Below are 21,580 nucleotides of genomic sequence, written 5' to 3'. Positions count from 1 at the left end.
CACTTTATATAATTTACATTTTCTTGAATTTGTTGAGACTTGTTTTGCTGGTGAGGCTCTGCGATCATCACTAGTTGGGTGAGGTCACAGACTGTGCTCCCTAACAAGGCAGTGCCTGGTTGGACTCTGTGATTAGGTACGGCTACAGGCCGGGCTCCACGATCACTCCTGGTTAAGTGGGATATCAGGCCGTGCTATCAGACCACATGGTGCTACCGGCTGGACTCTGTGTTCAGGTGGAGCCATAGGCAGGGCTGTAGGCTATGCCCTGGAATTAGGTGAGGTGATAGTCTTGGCTTTGCCATCAGGTAGGCCACTGGCTGTGTTACCCTATTGGGCAAAGTTACTGGCTGGGCTCTCTGATAAAGACAGACATTCAGCTGTATCACAAAGTGTGTGGGGCTAGAGACTATGCTCTGTGGTTGAGCTGGGTCACTGTCCAGGCTTTCTTGTCATGTGGGATCACAGGCTATGCTTGGTGGTTGGCTGGAGTCACGGCTAGGCTCCCTGCCTGAATAAGGTTGCATGCTATGTTCAGCAATCAGACAAGGCCACAGGTTGGATTCCACTGCTGAATAGGGTTACCATCTGGGCTCTATGGCTGGGTAAGGTTGTAGGCTGGGCTCTGTGGCTGGGCAAGGCTGTAGGTTGAGCTCTGAGGTTGTCCAAGGTCACTGTCCAGACTCCCTGATGATGCAGGGCCAGAAGCTATGCTCAGCAGTTGGGTAGGGCTCCTGGCTTGGCTCCCTGCTCAAGCAGGGCTATTGGATGGGTTCCGTGGCTGCCTGGGTTCTCTGGCCAGGCTTCCTGGTGGGGAAGGATGAAGGCTAGGCTCAGCTGTTGGGCGGGGCTAGGAACTGGCTTCCCTACCCAGGTCAGATGGTTTCTAGGGCTCCAAAGTCAGTATGGCCCATTGTCTGGGGACCCAAATCAGGCAAAATGGCCAAGTGAACTCCCAGGTCAGACAGGGCCACTGGCTGGGCCTGCTGATGGGCAGAGACACAGGCTGGGATCTCTGCTTGGGTGCAGCTGCAAACAGGAATGTAGTCTGCCAAGGCGTGAGTGCTGGCTGCCATAAGCCTCAGCCCCCTTCTCACTCACTAACTCATCCCCAATAGTCAAGCTATACAAGATCCCTTAGTGATTCTTATGAGATGAGATCCAAGTGGGCTTCCTGAGAAGGGTGCGGGAGCCAGGGAAGCCAGATGCCCATCTTGGCCATGAGGTGCCCTCTCAGTGCAGCTCTGTGCCAGCCATGAAGGACAATGTGGTCAGAGCGTGGTCACTCCTCTTACCCTCTTAATGTGGTCCTTCTGGTCTCTGGGGTCCGAGTGGGTGCTTTATCCTCATGGTTGGGTTTTGGGAATTTTACAGTGGTGCCTTGTTTATAGATAGTTGCTTGCTGGCCTTTTTGTGAGGGAGGCTTAAGTCAGAAATCACCTATATAGCCATATAGACGATGTGACTCCTCCACCCTGGAGCAGACACTCATGGGGAGACCATTGTGGAAACAAGGGCCAGGATATGAAAACCAGAACTGTAACTGACAGATTGCTGGAGGCCCAATATAGACAACTGAGTTAAAAATTCCAGAGGACCCAGTCATGGGTGGGGCTGCACAGTTTTGTGAAATTTACATCCAGGAGCTCAACCAGATTCCCACAGTAAATATCAGAGAAAAGACCCCTTGTGCATCTGCTCAAAAGTTTCTGTTAAAATCAATTTATGAAATAAGCTTGAGGGGTGTTATAATTATGATTAAATGCTCTAATACAGATAAAGAGTTTAGTTTCAGCTTTAACCTTCATTGATAATGGTCCTGAATTGACATACAGCGTTTCTGAATTTATCCTTATTCATCCATAACACAGAGAAATTTGACAAAATGTTCTCTGAACCCATCTCAGGTCTACATATATTTCTGCCCAATTAAGTATGTAATAATTAAGTACACTGGCAAGAGAAACATATAGAAACCCCACAGAGGGGAACAGAAGAACATGCATTTCTTACCAGTTTAATCTCTTTTTAAATATTCAAGGGAATTTTCCCCTTTGGAGACAGATTACTACTTATCTGCCTTTTACAACATGGATCACAAATGCTATAATTTTTTACAGAATCGTGGTTAACATTTGCCACAAAAGAAACTGTAGTGAATGTATAGAATTGAAGTAAAATGTACTAAGCACCCACTTTGTTCTAGGTGCTGTGCTAAATAATTTTCATATTAATTTTTATAATAACACTGTGAACCATGCACTCTGGTGATCAGCATTCTATATATAAGGAATCTGAGGATTAAATAGTTCATTACATTGCCCTGGGCTACGCAGCAAAGAGGTGAAGCCCAGATTTGAACCCAGGGAGTCTTTACTTCTAACCATTGGCATATAGTTGTTTCCTTTTTTTTTTTTTTCAACTTTAACTTAAAATTTAATTAAAAGGCAATATGAACATATATTAAAATATTAAAAAGTCAGAAACTACTGCCAAGCTTCCAGTGAATTAGTTCCCTTTTCACTCCTGATTCTCATTTTCCAGAAATAACCATTTCCATCTCTTGGAGCTCTGTCTTCCTGTTTTAATTTCTGTATTTCTAAGTAACAAGTTTATGTTGCTATTTCTTGATTTTTAAAATTTCGACATTATCTATGCTTCTATAGTAGAGACGGAATCAACTTTAACCTGACTCCCAGGGCTCCAGTTACTGTTTGAGCACATCTTCTAGCTAGAGCAATACCATGGTTATTTAACATGATTACTTAACATTTTTCACATCTGAGCAACAGCCTATACAACGGTTATATTTCTTTTCATATATATATATATATATATATATATATATATATATATATATATGGCATTTATGGAATCAGTAGCTCTCTCCTCTCTTTAAAACATGAACATTCCTAGCCTCCATCCTTTCTCTCATGGAGTTAATACAACTCCTTCCATTATGGTTAAGCCCATTAGGTTATCTAGTTCAACTGTCTTACTCCTGGTAGACATCCATCCCAGAGGAGCCAACTCCCTACTCCAATGTGAACAGGGATTCTCCAGGCTTCAGGGCAGCTGGCATCTGGGATGTTCCTTCACCATCTGTCCTGGGAATTTTCTTCTCTCTCAGGTTTTATATTATTTTTCTTCTCGTTTTTTAGTATATGTGACATCTTTCATTAGCTTCCTGAGAATATATGCATAGGAGGTAAATATTTTATATATTAAATGGCAGGTGCAGTATTCTAAATTATAAATAATTTTCTCAGCTTTCTGGAGGCACCGTGTCACTGACTTTTAGCTTCCAGCATTGTTTTGGAGGATCAGATTTTTTCATCTTGGAAACCATAAAGATCTTCCCTTTGTCGGCCATGTTCTGAAATTTTATAATGGTTTTGCTTTGTTTTTAATTTTCCTGGGCATTTGTAAGTTTATGCTCTAGAAGTGCAGCTGATCTGTGAACAAAGCGGAGCTTGATGGCACCAACTCCCCACCAGCTGAAAATCTGTGTATAACATTTGACTCCCCCCAAACTTGACTACTAATAGCCAACTGTTGACTAAAAGCCTTACCAAAAACACAGTCAAATAACAAATATTTTGCATTTTATATGTATTATATGCTGTATTCTTACAATAAAGCAAGCTAGAAAAAAGAAAATCATAAGGAAGGGAAAAGACATCTGTAGTACTACATATTTTATTGCATAAAAAATCCACATATAAGTGGAGCCATGCAGGGCAAACCGCTGCTGTTCAAGGGTCCACTCTATAAGCTTTTCAGTTTGGGAAACTTTTTTACATTACTAATTTGATATATATATAATTTATTCCTTTTTAATTTTTTGTGGGGGACTATTATGGAATAACTAAATTGGATTTTAAAATTCTTTCATTAATCCTGGGTGTGATATAAACCTGGCTAGTAACATGGTGGGAGCTGGGGCAGCGGGAGTCATATTGTCAGGTACAGAGTATTTCATTTAATCTATTTTTCATATAGTGGCTCCAGCCTCAATGGTGCCCCATAGCCCCAAACCCAAAGTCCCTCTGGGCTGCCCTCTCCAAGGAAGATCCTTGGGCTTTCTATTGGAGTCAACAGGCAGGAGTTGCCTAGGATTAGGGGAATCTGCCAGTCAAACTGCTCCTTATTCAAATTTTCAAGCAATTTTCCATTTTAAAGTCCTATAGACTTGCTGTCTGCACTTCACAAGTCTTCTTGCATTTCTTTTTTTTTTGTTTGTTTTTAAGTTTTTTTAATGTTTATTTATTTTTGACAGAGAGGGAGACACAGCATGAGTGGGGGAGGGGCAGAGAGAGAGGGAGACACAGAATCTGAAGCAGGCTCCAGGCTCTGAGCCATCAGCACAGAGCCCGACGCGGGGCTCGAACTCACAGACCGTGAGATCATGACCTGAGCCAAAGTCAGACGCTCAACCGACTGAGCCACCCAGGCCACCCAGTCTTCTTGTATTTCCATGGCATGAATCAGCTTTCTCCATCCTCCATCCTGCTGATAGCAGTAACTATTCACCTATCCACTCTGGTCTTCCAAAATTCTAATGGGTGTCTGTCATCTTTCTCTTCTTCTTTTCTCGTCTCTTTGCCATTGTGGGTTTTGACCTTCTTTTCCCTTTACGTTCATTTTACTGGGGTTTAGAAGTGGGTAAGGCTATAAATGTATATGATCAATTTGCCATATTTACTTAGATACAGTTTAGATTTTCTTACGTTTGCTAAATTACAATACTGGCTATTAGAATTGTAACTGTTTTTAACCAGTTCTCACTTGTAGAGATCATTACCATGTTCTCCAGGAGTATTCAGGGAGCTGGAGGCCAACCCAAACCGCTATCAGCTCAATTATCAGAATTTCAAACACAAGAGAATCCATCAAAGGCTTTAATCTTACAAAAATGGGAAAATGTCCTAACACTTTTTTAAAAAATAAATGTTGATTTAAATATTAAACTATTCCCACTATCTAAAACCTGTTTTAATATCTAGTTGTACTGCTTTAAATAGTTCATGAAATAAAGTAAGCACATAGACTATTTTGTAAGATTTGATAAATGGGTCTGTTTATATTTTGTAGTATTTTTAAATTAAGCAACTTGGCTATAATGGCCTAAATGTAATGGAAGTAACCAGAGCGTGGACAGAATTTTTGAGGACAATCTAAAGGCACGGAGTAGCAATATTTCTTATGGGGGATTTTTGGTCTTTTCTACTAACAACTAGAGTCTGCTATGCTTATTAAGAACAACGAAGGGGAGTAGGAGGGAAAATTCCTTTATGCGGGCATTTTTCACTTTTCATGGTCACTCTTTTTTGCTCTGGCGGGTGGTGTACTGTAGGCCAGTGTGATGTGCCGCCTTTGGTGCACACATTACGGTAAAATTACAGCGTGTGTTCTGTAGGCCATGGAACACTCCTTGCAAAACCATTGTTTTAGACTCTAAAAACTCTAAGAATGCACTGTAATCTGTATTCAAACACCAAATGCAGAAAAAAAAAGCTCCTTTCTATGCATGTAGTGGTGGGCTAGTGACCTACACAGAAATAAACAAAACTGCCTGCTCTGTTATGGAGACATCACTGCAACCCAAGCAGTTTAGGATGTCGTCTTCGTGGACCAATGACATTAACCCCTAAGATAGCATAGCTTCTTAAGACTTAACTCCTTGGTGTCGTGGGACCTATTGGCCCCAAACACCTGCCATGCCCAAGCCTCCCTCCCCTTTCTCGGCAATCTTGTCTAGCTCCCTCCTGATTTTCCTTCTCGATTCATTCACCGTCTCACAGCCACCTCTGTATCCTGGCCAGGAGCACAGATGTTCAAGAGCCTACTTACTTCCTTTAGTTGATTTAAGTTTTACCTGCTGCTCAGTAAGCTTTTTCTGTATTTCATCTGAGTCACAGGAATCGTAGACTATGGGCTTGGCCAGCTCTGACTCGATGTGAGCCAGCCACGTCCTCAGGCTGCTCATGTTCTTATCCAGCTGCTGTACGGCCACCAGGGTCTCCTTCAGCTTCTTTACCCTGTGGGCAGAGGAGAGACTTCACCTTCAGTGAGAGGCCCCACTCAAGTTTCCCTTGTGAGCAAAAGGGATGAGCACTCCATCTAAAGCCAAGTTGCCTAAAGTCAAAGTCCAGCTCAGCTCAGCCACTTACTGGCTGTGACTTTGGGCAGTTGTACACCCTCCCTGGGTCTCCATTTCCTCATCTCTATAAAATGAAGGTAAAGGAAGAGTATGTGTGAGATCTGAATGAGTTGAATGATGCAGGGTATATGGGAAACATTCAATAAATGTCAGCTATGATGATGTTCAACATAGCTATAGTAACAGGTTACTATGGTGGTCACCAAAATTGTTATTTCCACAAATTATGTAATTTATACTAATCTGAAGAATACCTGGGAGCAAAAAATGAACATTTCCAATTGGTCGGCACCAAAACAGATAACACACTCATGGTTCTGACTACTCCGGCCCTGGTGGGATTTATTCCAGCACCCTTGTGGCAAACTCAGCTAAAAGAAGAAAGCACACTTAAGACGAATGATCAGTGAGCGATCACATGCACTTAATGCCAGATCTCGTTAGAGGTAACCGAGGACCCTTTGGGCTACAAGCAGCAGAGGGCAGATCCAGGGCCGACCACCATCTAGTCTTCGCCTGCAAAGCCTAGTTCAATGCAGTATTTTCTACACAGTATGTTTTTAAAAAATGTTTCCCCATTCTTTCCAGGAAGAAGTAAAAACCAGTTTGCTTAAGATTGCCACTTATCTAACAATCCTGTGTGGACATCCTATGTGTAAGATGCTGGAAAGACAAAATAAATAAGACTTGATTATTTTCCTATGAAATGCACAATCTGACTGGAAAGCTGGACATGTCAACAGTGAAACATAACATAGTGTGAGAAGAACTAAACTAATGAACCAAGTCCCTGGCTAATAAATAGGGAGGAATCAATTCTGTCTGGCCATCTTCAGTAATCATTCATTCACTCGTTCAGTCTCCATTGGTTCAGGTCTGTATTCTTTCTACAAACATCTATGATGCAAGGTAGCCATGGAGCTAGGCGACAGAAATACAGTGATGACTGAAGGTTCATCCCAGCCATTGAGGAGCTGAGACTTTGCTGAAGAAATAACATTTGAGCTTCATCTTGACAGGTGGATACTAGCCAAGCAGAAGATTTCTGGCCTAGGAAACACAGGAAAGAAAATCAGAGATATGGGAGGCAGAGTGCCATAATGCTAGGGGGGTGGGGGTGGTGGGAAGAGAAGCTGAAGAGAGATGTAGTTGTGTTGAAGCAAGACGGATGGATAGGCTAAGATTATAAAAGGCCTGCTGTGACACCATCCTGGCTTTGTGTGAACTTTAAAGATAAGTAGGAATGTGGCCAAGACGTATTAGCCCAGGAATGACAGGATCAGTTCTGATTTTGAGTATGTGAGTTTGAAGTGAGGCTCGTATGGAAGACCATTCTGGAAGTAAACAGAATAACCCAAGCAGCTATATCAAAAGCCTGCACTTGGGGAGCCAGGGACAGGGGTGGGGCGGGGATTGCTAAATTCATGAACTGCCATGACGGGAGGCAGAAGGAGTTAAAAATGATGTGATTATATGGATGCTGCCGTCTCCGAGGGAATGGATGAGGAACAAGTTCACGGGGTTAATGGTGCAGGAAGTTTGCAATATGATGAGTCTGCGGGTCGGGTAGACAGGCATAGAAGTGTAGTTCACAGGTGTCGAGGAGAGGTCAGGGTTTATGCCATTGCTTTAGGTATTATTGGCACAGAGCGAGGCCCAATGAAAGGATGTATTTCACCCTGAAAGGGAATGGATGAAGAGAATGAATTTTAAAAGGCTGGCTCATGGAGGAAGAATCAGAGATATAAAAAAGAAAAAAAATTCATAAAGGAAGAAGGTGGCCGAGGAAAAGTGGGGCATGAAACCAAAGGCAGGAAAAACTGCAAGAAAGAGTGGTAGTGGTGGGGCGGGGGTAAGACTGATGTTGCTTGAGGTGCAAACTTACAACAAGCAGTAAATGAGCTGTACAGATCTAATGCACAGTAAATGAGTAGAGACAACAATAATTGTGCAATTATGAATTGTGATAACTATCGCTACAGGGGCAACCACACTATCACAGATCAATGTATCAAAGTAACACATCGTACACCTTAAATTTACACAATGGTACATGTCACATATATTCAATAACAAAATTTTAAAAAGAAGTGTTGGTTAGTGATCTGAATGCCCCCTTGATTAGATTCACTTGGTTGGCCTCAGATAAATGGATAAATGCAGACTCCTGGCTAGATTCCAATCCACTTCTCCCGAATTAGAACCTCTGGGGGTGTGGCCGGGGAACTGGCACTTTTCACAAGCACTCCAGGGGAGTCTTAGATACACTAAAGTTCGGGGACCGATGGTATCCTCTGTCAAACGCACAGCAGGATAGTATAATGAGACCTAAAAATACCTAAACACAATGCATTTGGCTTAAGAAATACAGTTATGGTAAAGGAGTATTGGTAATGTTTTTTTTTTTTTTTTTTAACCAGGCAGTAAAGGTGAGTAAATATGGTATGAAACCTGTAGAATGATCTGGCTACAAGGAAACATTGATTTGTTTGTTTTGTTTAATGCAGTTTAATATTTGGGATAACTCTGGAATGTTTTTAAGCAGAGAATAAGGAACTTGTGAGAAAGAAGCCAATGACCGAAGGAAAAAGGAGGAGAGAAATGACAGATGAAAGCACTTGATGGCACAAGGATGCAGAGCAGGTGGTCAAGGACACAAGGGCAGGGGTTCTCTTGAAGGTGTTTTCCTACTGAGTCAGGCTGTAAGCAGGAGTTTGGGAGGGCCACAGGCAATATTTCTCAGCTCTATTATTATCAAGTAATAGCTAGCAGCAAAAATCCATTAATGAGACCCTGGTGCGGGCCTGACACGGCTGAGTATCCAGATTGCTCTAAAGAACAAGGTTGACGGGGGTGAAAAGCACACGGTCAGTGATTTCAGGTTCAGCCCATATTTGAAAGTCACTGCTGGGGCGCCTGTGGGACTCAGTCAGTCAAACATCCAACTCTTGAGGTCGGCTCAGGTCATGATCTCCCAGTTTGTGGGTGTGAGTCCTGCGTCGGGCTCTGCACCAACAGTGCGGAGTCTGCTTGGGATGTTCTCTCTCCCTCTCTCTCTGCCCCACCCCTCTCATAAATAAATAAATAAACATTAAAAAAAATAAAATTCACTTCTGCTTTCAGGCCATGAGTGCTCCCCGAAGCTCAGGAAACGGGGTCACCTTATTGCCGCTGCTTATAACATAGACGAATGCAGATGAGCAAAATACATCAATGTCCGAGGTGCCAACTTGGCTCAACTGAAGAGGTATTGGCAACAGGACTTTGCAGAACTCCAGGGAGGTGACATATTCCAAGGCAGGAATCGATAAAGAATGTTCTCAGAGACGGAGGACTCACACCCTGAGACATCAAGTATTTCTCAGCTCTGTTACTCTCAGACAGCAGAGAGGGGCTTCTCAAGCGAGGGGCTGTTCCAGGATCACTTAGGGGTGCTTTCAAAGCACAGAGGCCACCGGCCAACTCTCTTCCCACCTCCTCCAAACTCCTCCTTGGAGGACTCTGAGAAGCTGCTCTGGTCAAGAGCCATGCTCTGAAGAAAATGTCTTATAACCAAAGTCTTTGCAGCATTTTCCTTCTTTCCTTCCTTCCTTCCTTCCTCTTTAAATTTTTTTTTTAATGTTTATTTATTTTTGAGAAATAGAGTGCGAGTGGGGAAGGAGCAGAGAGAGAGGGAGACACAGAATCTGAAGCGGGCTCCAGGCTCCGAGCTGTCAGCACAGAGCCTGATGCAGGGCTTAAACTCATGAACCGCGAGATCATAACCTGAGCCGAAGTCAGATGGCCAACCGACTGAGCCACCCAGGCGTCCCAGCATTTTCCTTTATTTTTAATTACTTAAAACTGATATCACCACTTCCATTATAAATAGAATGTTTACAAACCAATGTTTCTCTCTCAAATAAAAATCTAGTCATGATGTAATCACTTTTCTCTTTGTCACACAAATGCTTTTAAAAGGATTTTCACTATGGCCAATTATTAATAATAATACCTATATTTCATTAATTATTACAATACCTATATTTGAAAAATATTTTCAGTTTGTAAAGGTACTCTTAGGTACATTACCTACATTGCATGGAAAAAATATGTATTTAAAAATTATGTTCATACTCCACAATATATTCTATTGATAGGAAACAGAAAACATGTGTTGCTCTCTGTTTATCATGACTCATAATTCTATTCAAGCTAAGACTTCTCTAGTTATTTTTGTAAATACAAATTGTACCCTGTTCCCAGGGAAGTCCAAGGTATTGACCTTCAATAATAATTCCAAGAATGTTTACGTACAACCTACTCACATTTTCTCACATATAAGACAAAACTCACTTGACTGTCAGCCAGTGAATAACAGTTTTAGAATAGCTATTGGATACAAAGCTGTAGGTGCACGTTACCAATGGCCATGGCACGGGCTTGGAATTTAACACGGCCCTGGCCATCCTGCTTCCGTGGCCCAGGTTGAAAGGACGGTCTACAGTCAATAAACACAAGGAGACTGCACTGAGATGTCTGTCCCAGTTTTATCTCTGGAAGAAAGTCCTTTCGGGAACCTCTCCCACCTGACCAGCTTCCTGTCTTCAGATTTAGTAGCATCTGAATGCGGACGATGCTTTGGGACACATGCTTTATAGCAACCTCATAATATCATCAGGGTTTCGTGTGGAGCTGGAGACTGGAAGAACACCTCATTCAGTGCTTGCTTCCTTCTTTCCCTTATTTTAACTCCCTGGTATTATTTATACACAAGTTCCTCTCCCCATGTTAAGTTCCTTGGAAAGCTGGAACTGTGAATTTCTACTTTTGGTTTTCCCCTTCCCCTGCCGTATTAAACTCAGTGCTTGGCACAAAGTTGGGCACTACCTAAATGCCTGATAAGCGTTAATAATTAGTATTCTACCTAAGTAAAAGACTTTTATTGAGTTAGCACAGTTTATTTTTAATTTCATTGATATTAAACGCATACTTAAATCTTCCCTCTAAGTCCAACGTTTGCGAATGGTCTGTCAAGCATTAAAATTCATTCATCCCCTTGGTTCAAAATTCATTTACCAAAATTATCAAAAGATCTAAGGCACAAAAGAATGCGAGTAAATACTGTTCTCCCAGATATTGTCTACACTAGTCAAATAATTTACAAAATTAGTAATCTTGTATAATATTGAATGAGTTCCCACAGAGCAGTTAGTGTGCAATATGTCAAGGGCATCGTGACATGGAAATGCTTGTTCATATAGTCCATTAGGGACAAGTTCCTCTTTCAAATGAATGTGTAAATCTTAGTAAAGTCAATGGGGGTGAGCATTTAAGTAGTTTTGCTTTCTCATTTTTTAAAACATGCATTTGACTACAAACAGCAAGATGCATTGTGTGTGTGTTGGGGGGAGCAGATGTGAGCTGAGAGGAAGTGGGTAGTAAAGCCCCCATACATCTTCCTTGACCTTACGAGACGCGATATTTGCAGGACATGAGTCATTCTTTGTTAAGAAATGTCCCATCTTTTTTCCATTATTTCTTTAAAGGAAATCCTTGGGTAAAGTGTCACAATATTTCTATTCATCTATCACTGTAAGAAGTTTGAGCAACATTCCTTTTGGTAGCATCCAGGATTATAATTCAAAATGGATGTTTGCCGATGTCACAAGTCTGGGTAAGTTGTTTAGCAAAAGTCTTGTAAATCTGTAAATCCCTGCAGCTGATGGGTCTCTTTGCACAGTCCAGTGTGCCTCACAGGACTTCACCCTTTTTGAGAAGGATTCTACTACTGAAACCAGTTGTCCAGCTTCTGAACACTGTTGCACGAATATCTATGTACACATATACACATTACATGTATATATTTATCACTATCTTCCTTCATACTAGTTTAGTAGACCCATCAACAAAAGCAAAAACAAAATTTCATATTCTAAATATAATAGAACCAAAAGCACCATTAGTAAATCCTATTCGTTAATAGGAATTTATTTGGAGGATGTTATGGTACAAGAATAGTGTTTTTTTTAATGAAGCTAAAATTCCTGATACAACATTATTCTAACAGAAAAATATCATGAAATAAATATTTGCATAATACACAGAATTACTATTTTCGACATACATTTTTACATTTGGCGTATGTTTTAAAACCTTTATACTAGTCAGTGACCAAAACTTACTGGCAAGCCTATACAGAAACGGCTTTTCTCATACACAAAACCCTCTGGGCCCCTGCAATATGAGATCTTTATTTAATAAAGGGAAAGCTTTCAGCCACAAAGCTGGGAACTGGCTAAGACTGAACTTCAGTTTCATCAGGAGCCCATCCTTTAAATAGCAGATGATAGACCAACTGGATCATCTTACTGGGTCTCCTTCTGAATCTCTTTCCTGTGTCTCAGCCTCTCTGCCATGGCCATACCCCTCGTATGACGCATACGGTCCAGAGACAACTGGAATACCAAGCCATAACCAAGTTCATTAACCTTTCCCTCCGGCTCCACATGCCCAGTAGGGGGAACAAGAAAACAAACCGACAAATAACTCTTGGGAGTCCACGGCCAACGAGCTCCTAACACCAAATCATCTCCACTTAACACTGGCAAAAACAATTATGGATTAAAGATCCAGCATCTATCCTACGAACCCCACGTAACACGAAAGCTATGCACAATGGAAGAAACTCAAGGAGATGCCTGCCTTGTGACATCGCAGTTACATTCTGGGAGATCTGAGTCCACACAGCCGTCCTCTGCCATCCTCAGGGCACACAGATCTTCCGCCACCACCATGAAGCTTCCAACTTGCAAAAGTTAGGTCTGCAGAGCAAAAGGCTAAATCCTGCGTGGGGATGAAAGCTTCCCCTCGTCTGCGTATGGAAGTATGAAAATGCTCACTCTAAACAAATGTTGGTAGGTCTCTGCCTGATAATATGACACTGAGCAGTGACAAGTGGTCATGTTTCTAAATAAAACCTACATTCATTAACATGTGCCAGGCCTGATCTCCTGGAATGTAGGCCACGAGTGTAAGAAGGGGAAAAGGCTCAGTGTAATCTGCAAAGGAGGGGGAGGCTTTCTAAAGAAAGAAGGATATCAAAAATAAGGCTGGCCTGCAGACACTGCCATTCTGGAAGAACAGTCAACTCTTCTTGTGGGCTGTTTGCTAAGTTGGAAAGGATATTCGAAAAAGATAAATCGCCCAAATGCAAACAAACAAAACCTCCACAAGTGCGGCCCATTGTAGTAGCAAAAAAGAGCAACTTCTTTTTGTCTGCTGTTTGAAATGCGAGCTACCTGGTGTAAGTAGGAGTTTTAGGGGTTGTTTGGGAAGGTGGGGTGGAAAAGATACTCAGTAGAAAAGGAGTTGGTCTTCACTTTTGAGTAGACTGTTTAAGCAAAAGAGTACCTGAAGAAATATTATTCCTCCCCTAATATTCAAAACCTTCGTCCTTTTAAAAATAATGATGTACAGCGACGCAAATAACATTTTCATTTTAAGATAATAAAAAAAAGCATCCGTTCATTGGCTTGGTGGGATTCAGATAAATTTATTTTGTGAATTTCAAGAGTTTCAAATTTTCTGCGCTGCATCTATAGTAATTTCATAATTTAAGCTTTTAAAGAAAATAGCCTCTCAAATTATTAATTACTGGTAATTTAAAAAAATGTGGTGAATGCTGGCTGCTTTAAAACCTTTTTGGATCAAGATATATATACACACACATATAAATACAAAAATAATAATGAACATTTTCTAAGTTCTTTTTAAAAGGCCTATATGATGAACTGCAAAATAAAAGAAAGCATTTGGTTCTGGTTATGTGAGATAATTGCTTTTAAAACAGAAACATTTTATTTTTAAAAGAAGCAAGCTTATATTTTACATAAGAAATACAGTCCAGAAAACTTAGTTTTAATAAAATTACTTTTCAAATCCTGCTATTTAAAGACAAAATGGGTGATAGGTATTGAGGAAGGCACTTGTTGGGATGAGCACTGGGTGTTGTATGTAAACCAATTTGACAATATATTATATTCATAAAGATTTTTAAAAAATAAAGATATCTTACTGTGAATTCTTTTTAAAACAATCACTCTTATAATTTATTATTTTCAACAATCAGGAATATAAACATCTAAGCTTTGGTTAAAGAGATATGTAGGCTATGATTCCATAACACTAGGGAAATTTATTTTTTCTTGATTATGACTAACATTCCTGAAAACTTGGGATCTTTGAAAACTTTTACTGCCATTATTTTCCTAGTTCAATTCCTTTTTACCTTATTTAGTTCTCCTCATGGGTTAAAATTTTTTCCCCATGCTCGTTATCATTAGGACAATATATTTGTGCCAACAAATGAAATATAAAGCAAGGCTTTAAAGACACAATTACTGTCATAGCAAACAATGATAACAATATCAATGCCCATCAGTGGGGAAAATATTGGACAAACCATAGTATATTATATATTATATATATTATTATATATATTATATATTATACACAGTATGTTATATTATATTATGTTATGTTACATTAGATTAGATTAGATTAGATTAGATTAGATTAGATTAGATTATGGAATACTCTGTAGCTATCTAAAAGAACGAGACTGGCATATGTGGCATTTTAGAGTATTCACGGTCCTTCTCTGGCATTGTCTCTTTGGAGCTATGGCAGTTATTCTTATGAATATTTTGCAGATGAGGAGTCTAGGGCTCAGAAAGCTTCTGCAGCGAGCCCTGGGTCACACAGGCAGAACGAGGAGGACTAGACTCGGGCCTCTTGATTAGTTCTGCATTGTATCCGTGCTTGCTGCCTCCATACATTCCTGATCCTGGCCAGAGTTTTCCAAATTGGCCACCTTGAGATAAAGCCAGCCATAGATTCCAAGAATCAAGTTTTCTTTTTCCTCGAGTGTGGGTGGAGCTCCAAATTCCTTCTGGGGGCAGCTGTCGTAACTTGACCAAGCCTTCCCTGCACTGCATGTGCGCTTTACCTACACAGCCTCTAAACTCCCTCTGGGCTGAGAAAGCGTCGTTCCCTGAGCACTTGGCAGTGCTAAGGTACTGTCTCATGTAATGCTCCGAGTACATTTTTACACATGTGGTAACTGAGGTAGTCAGAAGATAAGTAACTTGCCTAACATTTCAGCATAGCTGAAGCAGAAACATTTCAAGCAGTGAAGGCCTTAAGCCCATGCTCTGCTTTATTCCTATCTGCATGTATGGCACTTGCCATACTATGTCTTAGACTAGAGATACTGAACAATTACTGGAGTGACCATTATGTGCAAAGAACAATATTAGGTTCCGGCTTTGCTATGGACACACTTACATCTTAAGAGAGAAAAGGAATTGCAAACAACTGATCACACGAGATATTGATTATAGTAGAGGGAAATTCTGTTAAGCACAGTACAGAAAGCGTGCTGACAGGGTAAGAAGAATCTCACCTAATCCAAAGAACAGGAAGAACATGAAGAACAATTAGGAGCGGCCAGGCCAGATGGGGGTAAGAGAGCGGGCGGGAAGATAGAAGGAAGGCCTGTGGTGAGGAGTCATGTATACCTGCTTTCTACTCTTACTTGGGTAGGCACCACGTTCTTCTCATTTTTACGTCCCTAGAGCTGGTGTCGGCAAACTATGGCTAGGCTAGACACCTGTTTGGGTAATAAAATGCTATTGGAACCCAGCTCTATTTTTCAGTTTCCACACTGCGTAAGGCTGCTTTTATGATATGGCAGAGGGGTTTCGGCAGGGACCGTTTGGCCCTCAAAGCTAAAAATATTTACTAGATAGTCTTGTGCAGAAAGTTTGCCAAGCAAACTTAAAAGCAACCAGTGACCAAGGACCACAGATTGCATGATTCCATGTATACGAACTGTCCAGAACAGGTAAACCTGTGGAGGCAGATAGTGACTTAGTGGTTGCTGGGGCCACGGAAGGAGGGAGGGTAGAGAGGAAGAAGGCGATTAAGGCTTTTATTTGGGGGTGATGAAAATGTTTTAAAATTAACCGTGATGATGGATGCAGAGGTCTCTAAATGTGCTAAAAAAATCACTAAACTGTATACTTGTGATAGATGAGTTGTATGCTACGTGAGTTAGAGCTCAATGAAGATGTTATTGAAAAGAATAAAAGACCCAATTAACTAAAGTGTGCTTTGGTTTTGGTGATGGGGATTTAGGTTTGATAGAGGGAAGAGCAATATCCTTACATTAGAGAGTAGATTTAATGAGAAAAACAAACAAACAAACAACAAACATCATTACAACAGAGCACACAATTAAGTCTGAACTTCCTAGATACCAAAATGGGGAAAGTTCAATAATGCATTGTCTCTTATAAAAAGCACTGAACAACTAATGCTAAGAGACAGATTTCCTGTTAGTGCTGAACTCTAGAACAACTGCTATGTGGATTTTTTCGCAGTTCATTGACAAAATGAGAGCCAGATTCCCAGCAGACAGTTTTAAAGAAATTACATCAATGACTGTTTCTTGTGCTGACTCTTTTTTCTTAAAGTTTATTCGCTTATTTTGAAAGAGCATGTGAGAGGGGGAGGGACAGAGAGAGAAGGAGAGAGAATCCCAAGGAGGCTCCACGCTGTCAGTACGGAGGGGCTTGATCCCACGAACCATGAGATCATGACGTGAGCCAAAATCAACAGTCGGATGCTCAAGTGACTGAGCCACTCAGGTGCCCCTCTTATGTTGACTCTTAATGAAAGCCAAGGGCTCAGAAATGCTTTGGCCAATTGTCATGGCTGGTGTTGAGCAACTGAACTTTCTGGGATGAAGAAAATGTTCTGTATCTGCAATTCCCAATAAGGTAGCCATTATCTTCATATGGCAAATGGGCCTTGGAAATACGACTAGCACAACTGACTATAATTACAATTAAACCATAGCTTGATTATATCCCATTTAAGTTAACTTAAAGACCCACGGGTCGCTAGTGTCTGCTACATTAAACTAAGCAGGTCTAGAAACTATGGTCAGGATACTAGAGCATTATCCCCTAAGACCTAAAAATAACTAAGCAAATTTTGTTGCCCTAAAAAGCTGACAACTCTTAGTGACAGTTTAAAAATTCAATGCAAAACACATTTATTTTGTGTTAGACAGAATGGTTTAAGCTAATCCACTAGTGATAGGAAGTTGACTCAAAGTTATACATTCTATTCGCATGCAACAGGTTTATTAGCAGTGCATCTTCTTTCTTTTCTTTTTCCTGTTTCTGTTAGCAGGAAAGCTATGCACCTGAAAGTATAATCTTCAGAAATAACCTCTCCATTCCCACAAGAACACCAAAACAGCACAGAAATATCAAAAGGCTCAACTAAGTTGTGTTCTGCATTAATGAATCAGTGTGGAAGGAAAACAAAGTTGGAAGAGGGAAGAGTGGTGAATGAGACTGAACCATAGAAACTTGATATTTGAGCGGGTAGGTCATAGTTGAAGATGGGTGTGGGGAACGGTCAGCTGGTCTGTGTACTCCCGAGGCTCTGATAAACAAGGAAATGGAAAGTAAATGTGACGGCCAAGTGTCATTTAGGAGAGGCTTCAAGGAGACTATGAATCCAGTGTGGCACTAAACTCTAGAGCAAATGAATGGTGAGCACATCAGCTGGTACACGTCAGAAGAAGGCAAAAAGAAATGGACAGCATATTGACAGAATCTCCTGTAGGAACTGCATCTGTGTATGGTAAGACTCTACAACCGTAGAAACATATGAGTGTCTTAGTGACTGTAGTATAAAGCATGTATATTTTATAAATATTTGATTGATTCAAGTTTACTAGTGTATCTTTGGAAAAATAAATAACACCTAGAAAATCCTCACTTGAACAACAGAAAAGTTATACATAAACATGACTTTGAGGAGAAATCACCTACCTCATTTGATGTAATGTAAATTTAGTTCATACACTAAACTAGCTGCTTATGATTAACTTATATTAGATTCCATCTAAAACATCTTTAACATAGTGTATCCCCCGTATTCCATACCACTGAGCCACTAAAGATTAGAAAAGAACATTAACTAGTTTAACTGGATTACATGGCAATGTAAGCTAACCCATGAGTCATAATCTGACCAAAAAAATCCAGGGATGTTTACCAACTGGGCGGCTTCCCTAAGAAGGGTATTTATAGAATAAAGAGCTTCAGTTTGTCCTTCTGAAATAAGATTTGGTTATCACGGACTGAGAAGTGAGGCTAAACATAGCAGTGGGGTTCTAAAACCTACATACGCTGGAATACTTGGAGTAGGTGAGCTGAACCGTACATTTCCATTTCTTTGTAGTACCTTTACCCGGGCATTTAGCCCATCACTTTACTTGATTTCTTTTTGCATGTCTCTCTGCCCACCATGAACTTCTCAAGGAAAGGAACCTCTGTCTTTGTAGCCTCAAAATGTCTCAGAACTGATGTCAGCACTTTACAAAGGATTGGGAAACTAGATTGTTGAAATAAATAACAGAATCTAATTTCCTTGTAATTGCATTCTTGAGAGCAGGGACAAGGAAGTCATAAGTTTGGCAGACAGCATAATATAGTCTCCAGAGCATGGGCTGTAGAATCAGAGAGTGCAGGCTAGGCCACTTAGCATGTGAGGGGCCATGGACAAGCCTGAGCCTCAGCCTCTGTATCAGGAAAATGGGTACAATAATAATGCCCAGCTCAAAGGTGCGGTGAACAAAACATGAGAAGACATGTATGAAGCCTATAGCATGGTCGCTGGCACAAATTAAGGGTTCAATAAATGTTAGCCATCACAGTGCTGTTGTTAAACATTTTGAAAACTGATAAACATTGATTCCATTTTTGTTTCATTATTGCTAGCATAAATTATAATCTCATCTTTGTAAATTAGCTTCTCTTGGATAACTCCCTCTGTAGAAAACAATATGCTAGTTATTTCCACAATCAACATATGGAATTGCCATGACCATATGCAATTTTTGTGGGCACACAGTATTCAAAAGGCACTATTTCAGGTCTAAATTCATGCAGCATGGCTAAGGAAAAGAACCCAGATTTTAAAAAGTGTATTGTTGGTTACATCCAAAATGGCTGTGAATCAGAAGCATTTGTAATAGTCTAAATCTCCTCCTAACTGCCATAAAAAATAATACCCATTCAAATATTCAAGTACTCGTTCATTCAAATATTTATTGAGCCCAAATTGAGGCACTGTTCTTCGTCATGACATACAGTGGATAGAATGGTCAGAGATGCCTGCCCTCATGGAACCTACATCCAACATGAAGCCAAGTTCACCTCAAATAAAGCATTTACTTTAGTCATTCCCTTTGTAACAAATAGCCCAGTGCCTCATTAATTATATCAGACTTTTATATTATTAATAAAGACCCTTATATATTTTAATTTCTTTACTTTTATCTCTTTTCTTCGCCCTGCCCTTCTCCAGCAGCAACTGACTATTCCTCCCAGATACAAGGCAGACACTTACAGTTATTAAACCTAACACAATATTATAACAATGCAGCAGATTATTTCTACAGCTAAGCAGAGTAGCAATAATTAGCTTTATTCCCACATTTTGCTAATTGGAAATATAGTAGGAATGTGTGTGTGTATATAAGCATATATAAGTACCTATATATAAGCATATATAAGTATATATATATAAGTATATATACATATATGTATATATGTACATATATAAATATATAAATATATAATTTATATAAATATAAATTTATACAAATATAAATATGTACACACATATGTACATATATAAATATATATATATATATATATATATATATATATATATATAACTTTTTTTCCTATTGCAGACAAAAATACCCTCCATGGATACTAGCCAGCAGTTCTACTTCCTTCCTCATAGAAGGTTAAATACCCATGAAGCTCTGAAATACAGAATCTTCCTTTTGAGAATGGGTTTTGTTTGATATGACTTTAAGCTAAGTGGCAACACCACTGAATTGATTACATACGAAGGAGAATTTCAAAGTTCATGAAAGTGACATTTATGAGAAAAGCCTAAAAACGGTGGGGAGAAAGAACACAGAGGAAGATTCACTGTAATGAAAGGTGGACCAAATGCTTTAAAATTCTGCATACACTGTCCTATTGACCAGAATCCTTTGTACCTGGCTGCCATGAGATCCAGGAGATGCTGCCACCGGTCGTTGACCTTTCCAAGCTTGTATTCAATCTCAGAGGCTTTGCTTTCATGGCTGGCTCGAGCAAGTCGTTCTCCCATTTGCTGGAGCTGTATTTTGTTCTCTTGGGCAACAGCAATTTCCTCTTGATAATCCTGCATAATAAATAGCAATCACAGAGGTCAGAAATCATTGTCTTAATTCATTCAGCCTGGCTCTACTAGAAACATGATAATTACAGTTTTCCACTGCTTGGAAATAGTTTGGGCAGGAAGAATACTGTGTGATTATCAGTCCATGTACACAAGAATTAATGGTAGCTATTATTTTCAGTATGTACATAGACTCTCGATTGAATTTTCATAGAGATGGTCTTAAAGAGGATGGAGATGCTTTTTTTTTGTACATAAAATGGGCATTTAAAAAGCAGTTAACAGTATATACATAGATATAAAAGACAAAACTTGAAACATTTTAATGCTGGGAAATTATATCTTATTGTTGTAATCACCAACCTGGTGTTATATTTAGAATCAATCCTCATACAAATAGTTGCTAAGAGGCTTAGAAGATGTGTGTGTGTGTGTGTGTGTGTCTGCGCAATTATATATGTACAACTGACATATATGTATATATATGTAAAAGCATATATGTGTTTATGTCAATTATTTGTGCAGATTATTTTAAGAATTAATACCTTCATTTAATAGAGCTATCCTCTATATCATGTCAATACTTTACAACACATAAATCATGGCAAATTAACTCACAAGAATGGTAACCATTAGTCTTAGAGGATCAGTGGGTCTCCAACCTTCTTCATTCACCCAGTTTCTGCACTCACTCCTCTTAAAAATTGTTTTGGATAAGGAAACACTGGCTCCATATGCAAGAGAAAGTCCACTGAATGGTATGGTTAAAGTGATGATGAATGGACATCTCCTGTCCTCTCCAACTCTTGCTGCCTGACCAATGATCCTCTTACTCGTGCCACAGTGACATGAGCCAATCTTTAGAATCACCTTTTTCAGTTTTGGGCTAAACTCCTGTCATGCAGCAAATACTATCTCAGCAAAATAATACACAAAGATGGGTATTATAGGGCCACGGATATTTTAACTTTCTCTTGATCTAAAGTTAGTGTGGCAATAACGTTATCCCCTCAAGCCAGTTACTGAAGCAAGAAGACTCCAAAGAAATGGGAGAAGCCAGTGCAATTTTATTCGATCTCAGTGTTGAGTGCTCTCTTTAGGCCCAGCAACCCC

At 40.0% G+C, this 21,580-nt stretch overlaps 1 protein-coding gene and 1 long non-coding RNA gene across 19 annotated transcripts in view; one reads left to right on the top strand and one right to left on the bottom strand.

Moving 5' to 3' along the window:
• The window catches only part of SYNE1 (spectrin repeat containing nuclear envelope protein 1), a 480,816-nt gene that overhangs the window by 43,935 nt on the left and 415,301 nt on the right, over positions 1 to 21,580 (bottom strand). For 17 of the 18 annotated variants that reach the window (XR_005782621.1, XM_040448857.1, XM_040448858.1 and 14 more), the window contains 2 exons: positions 20,304 to 20,470; positions 5,879 to 6,041 (listed from right to left, as the gene is read on the bottom strand). Coding sequence is in view for 17 of the 18 variants with exons in the window: in XM_040448857.1 (XP_040304791.1) it covers positions 5,879 to 6,041; positions 20,304 to 20,470 (330 nt within the window). In the remaining variant the exon portion in view is untranslated. Of the gene's footprint in view, positions 1 to 5,878; positions 6,042 to 12,847; positions 13,152 to 20,303; positions 20,471 to 21,580 lie in introns of those variants that run through there. The other variant, XM_040448862.1, reaches the window with a different exon arrangement.
• On the top strand, positions 13,266 to 20,504 carry LOC121013300 (uncharacterized). The gene is made up of 3 exons (XR_005782622.1): positions 13,266 to 13,448; positions 17,405 to 17,863; positions 19,986 to 20,504. It is a non-coding gene; the product is annotated as an uncharacterized LOC121013300 (long non-coding RNA).

Source organism: Herpailurus yagouaroundi, unplaced genomic scaffold, assembly GCF_014898765.1.
Source record: "Herpailurus yagouaroundi ecotype Mexico unplaced genomic scaffold, PumYag 198, whole genome shotgun sequence".
Classification (NCBI taxonomy): domain Eukaryota; kingdom Metazoa; phylum Chordata; class Mammalia; order Carnivora; family Felidae; genus Herpailurus; species Herpailurus yagouaroundi.
This window is presented reverse-complemented; position numbering and strand designations above follow the sequence as displayed.